At 41.8% G+C, this 11,405-nt stretch overlaps 1 protein-coding gene and 1 long non-coding RNA gene across 13 annotated transcripts in view; one reads left to right on the plus strand and one right to left on the minus strand.

The window, feature by feature from the left end:
* AGBL3 (AGBL carboxypeptidase 3) overlaps positions 1–8,710 on the minus strand; it is a 62,058-nt gene extending 53,348 nt beyond the window's left edge. The window contains exons 1-2 of one of the 5 annotated variants that reach the window (XM_081800058.1): positions 1,576–8,704; positions 593–697 (exon numbers count right to left, since the gene is read on the minus strand). In XM_081800058.1, the coding sequence (XP_081656184.1) occupies positions 593–652 (60 nt within the window). In that variant the 5' untranslated portion in view covers positions 653–697; positions 1,576–8,704. Of the gene's footprint in view, positions 1–592 lie in introns of all 5 variants that reach the window. The other 4 variants (XM_081800065.1, XM_081800064.1, XM_081800059.1 and 1 more) reach the window with 4 other exon arrangements.
* The window catches only part of LOC115939361 (uncharacterized), a 203,532-nt gene that overhangs the window by 66,277 nt on the left and 125,850 nt on the right, over positions 1–11,405 (plus strand). The gene's annotated exons all lie outside the window — the stretch shown is intronic.

An 11,405-nucleotide genomic window follows, 5' to 3' on the forward strand; every position in this document is an offset into this window, starting at 1 on the left:
AGAAAGCCATGGACTTAAAGAGTGATACATTATTTAGGGAGCTTATTTTGGGACCTTAACTTATATACCTGATAATTTCCATTTTACTAAAATCTGAAGGAAATCTCTCATATGTACTAGAACCAGACAAACTATTTTGAAATACTGCATTTTGTTTTTCCCTTTTTCTTCCTCCATGTCCTTTCCTTTGTTACATCAGAGCCACATTAAACCTATTATGGTGATACCCAGGTTTAGAACACAGGGGATCCAGTATTACGATACATATTATGATATAACAGAATACATATAAGTGAACATGAATTATAAAAATAAAACCTTAGTAATGATTTAATACACACTGTTAAGTAAAACTCAGAAGAATCTTAGCCAAAATATTTTCTCAAAAATATCAATATAGGTTCTCTTTCTAGATAAGGCATACTGCACATAGTAGTATCTTGGCTTTCAAATTATTTTCCAACTTCAGTGACAAGTGGTTTAAACATCAATTGATTTTTACAACCAACTGATTTTATAATATTTTTACTGGGAATTTATAACACAAGTTTTATCTGAAATTAAGTGGGATAAAGTTGAAAAAAAAACATACGGATTCATCATCACTGATTGTTCTGTCTGAATAGTCTTCCTTTTCTGAATCTTCTGACATTTCTTCCAATATCTGGCTTGAAATTTCTTTTATTATGTAGGTAGGCTGTAAAACAATTTCTAAGCAACTTATTTGACAGTTTTCTGTTTAACTTGAAGGTGTTTATTACATTAAATGAGTAACCCCAGATATATCCAATTGTGTTTAATTAACAGTGACAACAGGCTTCTCTAAAAGCTAAATTAATTAGGACACAGCTAATTACACATTCAGCTTCAAAGATTTGAAGAAATTTTCCATTTCCATGAAAGAGACAAAAATCACAATAAAAGACTAATCAAGTAAATAATTTAATTGAAAAAAGAAATCTCCAGGCTACACAGCCAAATCATTTACATCCTGTATTTACATTACCACAGGGCATAGCAAGTTCAGAATGATCCTGAGGCATTTAAAAAGATCACGAATGAAAGAAAAATTATAGTTACTTACTTAGGCAATGAAATCTAACAACATAGTTTAAATTTTTTTCTGCTTAATTTTCAATTGACCAAAAGCTCAAATGACTACAATACACTTTTCTCTTTATATTTTGGTTAATATTCTGTAGATACTGTCTCTAATATTCAATTATTCTTACTTAAATCTCAATAGCTATCAGAAGGTTATATTGGCCATGACCACTACTCCTCCCATGCAAGCATCCTCCCAAGTGGTTATTAAGACAATGGAGTAACAGAAATTCCTTGCTAAGATTCTATTATTTTTGAGAGACCAAAGGAATTTGCCAGTTTCCAATCTATTGGTTTATGCTCCTCTCTACACAGAGCAAATAACTACTAATGCAAGAGGGAAGACCTCTCCAGTATTAAGAGACTTAAGTCTCAATCTGGGGATCACCACAATTCCAAATTTGGAAACCTTGGCATAAATCCTGATTCTATTTCCTTACACGAACACAGGCGGCACACCAGCGTGCTGACCTGCTGTAATGTAAAACCTGGGCTTCAAGAAAGCCACACACGCAGATTATCTAATGGGCGCTTCCTGGGTAGCTTCCACGTCGGCGGCAGAAGAGGCAAAAGCAGACGCTTCCAAGCCCAGCCGCGCCGGGCAGGTCTGCGGGCAGGCACGGTCACTTTCTAGGTGGGGAGGACTGGGGCCTTTTAAGCCACAAGTGGTGTCGGCAAGGTGTTCCTCCCACCCTCACTTCTGGACGCGGCAGTATGGGAAGGAGCTCATTTTCTGGAACGCGCGGTCTTCCAGGCGCGCTCGCTTCCCCCAGGGGGCGTCCCGTCTGCGATGTCTTTCCCCTCTCGACCGCCTTGGCCGGGCCCTCGTCCCCGCCCCGAGTCCTCTGGCCTGGCCAGTCGTCCGTTCCCTGGGGGGAGCAGCCGTCCTACCGGAGACACCTACAGTCTAGTAGCTGGAAGCAACGCCGCTGTAGTTTAACAGCCCCAGCCACGCCCTTCGCCCCGCAAGAGGCGAGGCCACTCGTTTCCAGGGCAACGGGACCCCCCGTCGCGAGACTTCCGACAGTCCTCGGGAATCACCTAGCGACCAGCGCGGAGGAAAAGAGCCCACGCGGGATTTCGGCCGGGGAAGGGGAGAGCCCAGGGGATGACGGGAACTAGGGGCTGAGGAGCTGGGGGCGGAGAGAATCCGCAGCTGCATTAGGGTGGAGCGCGGGGCCTGGCGGGAAAATTTAGGAGTGGGGAAGACGGAGCAGGGCTTTGTCCCTCAGGTTCTGCCCGTCGGGTGTTTGTCATGTCCTTTCTCCGAGGAGGCAACAGAGCTTACTGGTTAAAACTTGGGCTTTGTTGGTCTTCATTTGTACCCACACTGGGGGGCATTCTGCACGATTGTGTGACTATAATCATCTTTATTCAAAAAACGAAACTTCTCTCTAAATACTTGATAATCGAGTGATAGACAATACTCAAAATTCTTGTCAGCTCAGAGATTCTTTAAGTAGCATAATTGTTAGCAAATGTATTGAACACCTGTTACCTTCCGAGGCGCTACGTACATCACTTTACATGTATTGTCTTATCTAATTAAATACGTTCTTCCCATAACGGACTTAGACATTCTGGTCCATAAGAGACTTAAAGACATTATTCCTGAAATCATCTTGATTTCCCCCTGGCCTTTACGTCTGGTTGATAATTTAACATATTTGAAACAGCTTTCCAAGTGTAGCTGAAAAAAAGTCTTGAGCTGTTTGGTGTGTATGGGAGGAAAAATGTTTACTCTGTCTTTCTGAGTTCTTTTGGCTGGTATATTCATTAAATTGATGAGATTCATAGGAGAAAAATAAGTTTAATTTCTTATGTATGGACACCTCACAAGGACATGAGAGCCTCCAAGACAGGCAACTGAGGCTCATATGCTACCCTGAACTAAAGAGAAGGTGGGGCCTGGGGCTTCAAAGGGAAGGAAGACAATTCACAGGAAGGTGGGAAGAGCAAATGTTTGGTAAACAAATGTTTTGCCATGCCATGCCATGCAGAGACAGGGGACACAGAGAGGAATTTGAACAAAAACATGCCCTTGCCAAGCTCCTTCTGGCTTGCTGCACCTAGCCCATACTCTTTGTAGTTCTCTCCGGTGATAGCTGTTTTCCTGGATCAGGCCCTCCTTCTAAATTCTTAGAGGCAGTTAAGGGGGAGATAAAAAGCTCTTCCTGAGTCTTTGGGCCTAGATTGTCTTCAGCTTCAAATAATCTGCATGCCAAGTGGCACATTTTGTGGATGTTAATTCTGAACCCCATCAGGTGCCTTTTATAGCTGTACTATGTTTTATGCCATACATATGCAACAAAAAGGTGACATACACAGAGAATATTTAAATATGGAATCTATTTTTCTGTTGGATTTTAGAGTCAGGGTTGCAACCCATAGGGTGTCAGATACATAAGGTGAAGAAGCTCCAAGAAATTAGCTAACCAGGTTACATAAGAAATCAAAGGCAGAGGTGGGGCTTAAGTCTCATGATTTTTAGTCTAAATATTTACATGATCATATTTCAAGTACTCCTATAGAGAAAAATTATTTCAGTGCATAAATAAATAGTAATTCAACAAAACTTTGAAAATCATGATCATTTATTCTTTCATTATTTCAACTAATTTTTATTGAATGCCTACTACTTGGCAGGGATTGTTCCCCTGTAAGGCTATTGGAGGAAACCAAACAGACATTCCTCAGGGAGGTTATGGGAGAAGACAGACAAACCAATGGGAAAAAAAGAAAAACAACAACAAAAAAAACAAAACCCCACTCAGGTGATGATGATTGCTATGGAGAGAAATAAAGAAGAGAAAAATAAAGAGCCTGGGAAGTACTCCAGGTGGGTGGGCCTTGGTAGGGGTAACGCTCATTCCTTCCCACCCTCCCTCCCTCTCTCTCTCTTTTTTAAAGATTTATTTATTTATTCAAGGGAGGAGAGGGAAGGGGCAGAGGGAGAGGGAGAGAGAAAAGCAGACTCTGTGCTGAGTGCAGAGCCTGATGTGGGTCTCAATCCCAAGACCCTGAGATCATGACCTGAGATGAAACTAAAAGTCAAGACGCTTAACCCGACTGAGCCACCAAGGAGCCTCCCCCACCCCTTTTTAAAGTAAACTCTACACCCAACATGGGGCTTGAGCTCACGACCCTGAGATCAAGAGTCGCATGCTCTACTGAGGAGCCAGGTGTCGCAGGGTACCTCTTTTGATAGGGTGTCCAGGGAAGCCTCTGTGACCAGGAGGCATTTGAGCAGAGACAGAAGCAAAAGGATGAGCCATGTTTATGTCCAGGGAAGACCTTGCTAGGCGGGGAAAGCAGCAAGTACAAAGGCTCTGAGAGAAGACCAGTTTATGAATTTTACTAGGCTGTACTGTTTAGGTGAAGCTTAACTGGAGTATCATTTTTAGGAAAATTTCATTAGGATTTCCTTCGTAAGTAAATTTTAAGTTGTTTCCTTAAGTACCTGCTTCTTTTGAACTTTTTTTTTTTAACTTACTGTATTTCAGATGGTAGTATATAGTAAAAATTCTTTGTCTTTAAGTTAGAGCGGAAGTAAGGCCTGGAGTAAGTTTCTCCGAAGGACTTCGTCGATCTGAGTTTTTGTTTCCCTTCCCTATTATCTTATCTGAGCAGTTCACAGGACAGACTCCTTATATACACAGCTTTGGCTTCTTGACAAGGCAACTTTACTTCAGCAGCAACTTTCCCTTGTCCTATTTTTTTGTGACTTTATTTAGTCTAAGCCTGCAGTATAAAAGGCATTATAATAAAAGTAAGAAAAGAGGAAAAGGAAAACCAAAACAATACTCCAAAGAGCACAATGACTAGTGTGGGAATCAGGAGGAAAATTTACTTTAGCAACATGCCCAAATGTAAGTTGTGTTAGGAATGTAAGTTATTTTGTGTAAGTATATCACTTGGACTTTGTTGAGCAGAGACTTAAATACAGTGACTAGGGCAATCAGAGTTATTTATGACATCACAGAATTTAGTGGTTATGTGGCTGTCGAGGTCTTGTCACAGTTTGGCTGAGGAAGCCATAGTAGGTTCTAGGAGTCCTGCTGTCCTCTAGTATACCCATCTTGGCTTTCCTCAGACTAGCTGGGTCTAGAATGTCCTGCTATAGGGTCAAACCTCTCAAACTGTTTCCAAGTTCAAACCTTGGGTTTTTTTTTTTTTGTAGATTTTATTTATTTATCTGACAGAGAGAGGGAACACAAGCAGGGGGAGTGGGAGAGGGAGAAAGAGGCTTCCTGCTGAGCAGGGAGCCCGATATGGGGCTCGGTCCCAGGACCCTGGGATCATGACCTGAACCGAAGGCAGACGCTTAACGACTGAGCCACCCAGGCGCCCCTAAACCTTGAGATTTTTTAAAAAGATTTATTTATTTTGAAAGAGAGAGAAAGAGAGAATGTGCATGGTGGGGAGGGGCAGAGGGAGAGGGAGAAAAGAATCCCAAGCAGACTCCCCGCTGAGCTTGGAGCCCGCCGAGGGGCTTGATCCCAGGACCCTGCCGAGGGGCTTGATCCCAGGACCCTGAGATCATGACCTGAGCCCAAATCAAGAGTTGGATGCTTAACTGACCGAGCCACCCAGGAGCCCCTCAAACCTTGAGACTTGTCTCAGCCAATTAACTAACCAAGACTCAGCTCAAGGGTCATCCCCATAGTGAAGTCCTTTCTAATCCCTCTATCACTGGTACAAGTAGTTTGTATTGTTAGTTTGTATAATGTGTCTAAATCGGGGGACTACAGTGAAGCATTATTCTCCTAAACACTTGGAAATGAGGTTAGTAAGAATGCCCCCTGCCTACCTAACAAATAATGGAGAGGATAAATCACCTCAAAAGAGAAAGAATGTTCAGTGTGAAGTCTCATGACAAAAACCATGAAATGGTCCTCCCCGCTGGCAACCCTCACCAAATACCTGCCCCTGAACTGTGCAACAATGAAGTCCCCTTTCCCACGGAGGACATGTTGCCAGATTCCACAACTTTCTAGCCACTTTCAGCTACTAAAACACTAAAACTTTTGGTTTTTAAGATTTTACTCTGAAATTTGGTATCAAGTACATTTTAAATGTCAGTTTCAAACTGGAATCAAAGCCTTCTTCCTCCTTACCCTCCAGACAGCCTAGATCTACCCCTAGCTTTGGTGGCTTGGGAAGTGGGAGTGAGTTGGTGTTTTGCTATTTGCATTCATCCTGGCTTCCTTCTACGTGCCAGTCCTTGTTATGTTAGGATGAGCAGGGGTTGGGGAGGAAAAGGGCAAAAGTCTCTTTAACTGGGCCAAATTGTAGTCTACACAGTTGGTCTCAAGTGCTGTTCTTGCTCTTTGTGGGCTTCATGAGGGTGGTGACTCGGAACTTTCTTCAAGGCAAGCTCGAAGCCTTTCTTCAAGGCAGTAACAATCTCTTGTGAGAGACTGTGGGGAATCCTTGTGAGGAGTGTTGGCTCAGAGGCCAACTGCCTGGGCTTAAATATTCTGCCACTTAATAGCTGTATGATCTTAAGTCTATCTTATTTTATTTTATTATTTATTTATTTATTTATTTTTTAGAGAGAGAGTGTGTGTGCGCATGCGGGAAGGGACAGAGGAAGAGGGAGAGAGAGAGAATCCCAAGCAGGCTCCAACTCGGGGCTTGATCTCACGACCTTGAGATCATGACCTGAGCTGAAATCAAGAGTCAGACACTTAACCTTAAGACTGAGCCATCCAGGCGCCCCTTGAGCAAATTCTTTAACTTCTCTGTGCCTCAGTTTATTTACATGTAGGGTGTGGATAATACAGTACTACGGAGGTCCCCAACTTATGCTGGTTCAACTTACGATTTTTCAATTTTACAATGGTATGAATTGTAAAAGCAATATGAATTCCGTAGAAACCATACTTGGAATTTTGACTTTGGATCTTTTCCTGGGTTAGCCACATGCAGGATGATCCTCTCTCAGAATGCTGGGCAGTATGGTAGGGTGCCACAGCTCCCAGTCAGCCACGCAATCATGAGGACAAACAACTAATATACTTACAACCCTTCTGTTTTTTCACTTTCAGTACAATATTCAATAAATTAGGGACGCTTGGGTGACTCAGTCAGTAAGCATCTGCCTTCGGCTCAGGTCATGATCCCAGGGTCCTGGGATCGAGCCCCACATCAGGCTCCTTGCTCAGCGGGAAGCCTGCTTCTCCCTCTCCCACTCCCCCTGCTTGTGTTCCCTCTCTCGCTGTATCTCTGTCAAATAAATAAATAAAATCTTTAAAAAAATTTCAACAAGTTATATGAGATATTCAACACTTTATTATCAAATAGGCTTTGTTAGATAATTTGCCCAACTGTAGGCTAATATCAGCGTAGGCTAATATACGTTTAAGGCAGGCTAGGCTAAGCTATGATGTTTAGTTGGTTAGGTGTATTAAATGCATTTTTGACTTAGGATCTTTTCAACTTACAGTGGGTTTATTGGGGTGTGACCCTATCGTAAGTCAAGAGAGATGTGTGGTGCCTATCTTGTAGGGTTGTGGTGAGGCTTAAATGAGTGAATAACATGTAAAGTGCTTAGAAAGTGCCTGGAATATGGGAAAGACCCAATAAAATGTTAGCTGTCGTTAACATTTGACCAGCAGACCTCCAACTGGTGATGATGATACCATACCACTCTGATACCTGGGCATCTACTTGCCTTGCTGTGGTGATCCCTGCATGATGACAGAGTGTCACCCCTGACCCAGTGTCATCTTCACAAGCAGCTCTAGGACTGGTGGGAACATATGGGACCTATCTGTCTACTATACATTGGCACAGTGCTGTCCTATCTGGCCTGTTTTTTTCAATTCGCTTTTCTGTGAGCTAGGGAGCATGGAGACAAATTAGCCAACTGCTGGCTAGGCAGCCATCCAACAGGAAACAAAATGCCAGGCTCCCCTTCAGTCAGACACCTCTAGTCCTCAGGGATTCTCCTGGATGCCCCCTCTCTCAGAAATAGCACCTTAGCTCACAGAAAGATGCTGCTGCTCACAGAAGCCCAGTGTTCTCATGAGAGCAATTTCTCATTGCAAACTAGTGTGCTGCCATTCTGACTTTACGTAGTATATTGGGTTTCTGAGCTTGGTTAATTTACTAGTACAGCCATAAAAGAAAAAAAAAATAGGTTCCTTCTCTGGATGCTGACCAAATCGTTTTTCAGGCTATAAAACTTAATAGCAGAGCTTGAACTGAAGCATGTTAATGCCACCCACCTGGCCTTCTTAGGAGCCATTGGCCACCTTTGTCCCAGAAGTACCCTTTTGAATTTCTTTTAGACAACTCTGTCCTCCAGGCCTCTGTTATGCCCCTTAATGCACCCCTGTCACAATATCGACACTCTACTGCATTTAGTCTACTCATTTCTGTGTCCTACTATTTAATATCAAAGCCCCTTAAGGGCAGGGGGCTGGGCTTTTAGTTATCTTTCGTATCTCTAGTGCCTAATGTTGATGGGTATCTGTAGGTCTTCAAAAAATATGTATAAAAAATGTGCTGAGTGTTTAGCATGTGAAAGGTAGAGTGCTGAGAACCAAGGGTGCAAGGTGGTGTAAGACCTGGAGGTACGTGCACTCTGGTGGAGCAGGCAGGCCCTTTTGAGTTGAGGTTTCTTCCGCTGTGCAACTACAACACTTGGTGCAAATCTCTGCTTAGGATTCACCAGAGAGTGATCTCAACATCTAGTTTTCTCTAATAGTTTCTGAGCCTTTGGAAGGGAAGGTCTGAGCCTCCTCTTTGCATTCTGGTTGCCTAGTCCGGTGCCTGATGGTCACAAGGCAGGCACTCTACAGGCGTACTAAATCATTAACAAGAATAAAGGTTCAGATAAACGTGGGTGTGCTGGGGTAAGTTTTCTTAGATGAGGTGGACTCGCACTCGGTTTCAGTGAACTTAGGAAGGGGAAAAAAGAATAAGGCTGATATATTAGGTAAGGGACAACATGTGAGCACAGATCAGAATGTACATTGTATCTTCTGGAGAGATTTTGGGTGAAAATATTCAGCAACTAATTGGAAACACAGTCCTGGTGGTCATAAGGGCTGTCAGTTTCCAAGACGTATTCTTGGAGAAAATGGAACCTGTCTATAATCAGCTAATGCTGCTGACCCATGGGACCAGGGGGTTAAGAGTGCAGACTCTGGAACCAGAATACTTAGCTGTATGACCTTGGGTAAGTTACTTAACCTCTCTGGGTCTCAGTTTCCTTATAAAATGGAGAGAGTAACAGCACCTATCTGCTAAAATTGATGTAAGGATTAAGACAGTTTATATATAAAGCACCATTGTTCTATCATAGCAAGTGATCTCATTCTGTTTTCAGTGAGGATCGTTGGAGTGCACATTTCCACACAGAGCCTAGAGTGAGACCTTGCTACTTGAAATGTGTTCCCCAATGCAGCAGTAGCCAATGAAGCATCACCGGGGAACCTATTAGAAATGCAGAATCTTAAGCCCCTCCCACTCCTTCTGTATCTGAATCTGCATTTTACAATTAGGTATTTGAATAACAAAGGGGTATTATACAACTCAACTCTAGACCTACTGAATAAGAATCTCCTGGGACTGGAACCTACATAGTTCCATGATTTCTACCATTGATTCTGATGTTCACCAAGGATTTAGAAACCCCAGTGCACTTAGGACAGTGGATTTCCATCATCTGAAAAAACTCAAAGCACCTGTGTTGCTAAACTTGGCAGGCACCAGACATACAAAATACAGCATCTGTTCTAAGAAAAGTAGGTTTGCATGGAAGAAAGCCAGGTAAAGTTAAAAACAAGCTAAGAAATTAATCTTGTGTTCTGTATGATTATAGTTCTTTTTAGTACATTCCGTAAGAGTTTATTGAATGAATGTTCTTTATCCAGGCAGAAATGACCAGTTGGGCCTTCTACAACCTATTTTAATGAGACATTTTTTGGAAATCCTATTTCAAGGTAGCAAAAGCCAATATCACTAAAAGCATACCTTGACAAAACTCTGCTAACAAATCTGTATTAGAGTAAAGCAAGTGGCCAACCATCCTCATGGAGCTGAAGTGCAGGACTGAGGTGATACAGTAATTATAAATCTGGCAACAAAAATGTTACAAAACAAATAAACCTCTCAGAACTCTAAAAACTCTACTACAAAACCTGACAGCAGTACATCTGGCAGAGCGTTTATAAATTGGGTTGCTCATGAAATCATCATACCACTTACCAAGCACCATTATGGGTGGTGCACTGGGTATACCGCTGGGTGTACAAAATATAAGACATTTTTTTTTCTCTGATTACCCCAAAATGAAATATTTTCTCCTCCCTCTAAACACTGACAATCATGTACTACATAATTCTTTGACAGTTATGTACTAGAGGCTTGTGATATTTTCTCTTAAATTCTTGAATTGTTACTCAGTATTTTGTAACTTTTCATGTCTATCATTTATCATTTATCTCCCCACTAGAATAATGCAGTTTTCCCCCAGGTTAAGGAAGGTGCCAGTTTGTGTAAGGACCAGATTCTTTTAAGCTCACCCTTACTTTCGGGAGTCAGCTCTTTGTAGACCCATAAATGGGGAGTAGTTTAACAAATCCTCATCTTTGACAGACAGAATATTCTTTTTTCCTCTAGCCCCACTGGGTTGCCAAAAGTCTAGCTCAGCCTCTCAGCTGCCTCTTGTAGATCACTGTACGCTTTGAAGCAGAAGTAGCCCTGGCGTAAAAGCAAGAGAGAAAACGTACATTGAACAGGTGGCACATAACTAGGATGCTATTTAAATGAGAGAATATCAGTAATTACATTAATTATAAAAGGCCTAAATAATCCAGGTAAAACTCAAAGATGATCAGACTGGATTAAAACCTGATGATTATGATTTTATAATGTCTATGATTTTCAAAGACATGCATCTAAAACTAAAGGCTACATAAAGGCTGAAAGTAAAGGGGTGGAAAAAGTTATGTCATGCAAGTGTTAACCAAAAGAAAGCCACTGTAGCAATATTAAGAATAGAAAAAACAAACTTTAAGGAAAAAAAATGTGCTATGCAAATAGGGGATTACTTCATAATGCTAAAACATTCAGTTTACTAGGAAGCTTTAATGATTCTAGACTTGCACATGCACCTAAAACATGATCTTAAAATATGGAAAGCAAAATTAACAGAATTACAAGGAAAAATAGGCAAATCCATAATCATACAGGGAGATTTTCACATGCCTTTCTCAATAGCAGATATGGAACAAAAAAAATCAGTAAGGATACAGAATGTTTGGACAACATGACTAACACGCTTGACA

The sequence above is a fragment of the Leptonychotes weddellii genome, chromosome 12 (genome assembly GCF_054177405.1).
Source record: "Leptonychotes weddellii isolate Sample4059 chromosome 12, ASM5417740v2, whole genome shotgun sequence".
Classification (NCBI taxonomy): Eukaryota; Metazoa; Chordata; class Mammalia; order Carnivora; family Phocidae; genus Leptonychotes; species Leptonychotes weddellii.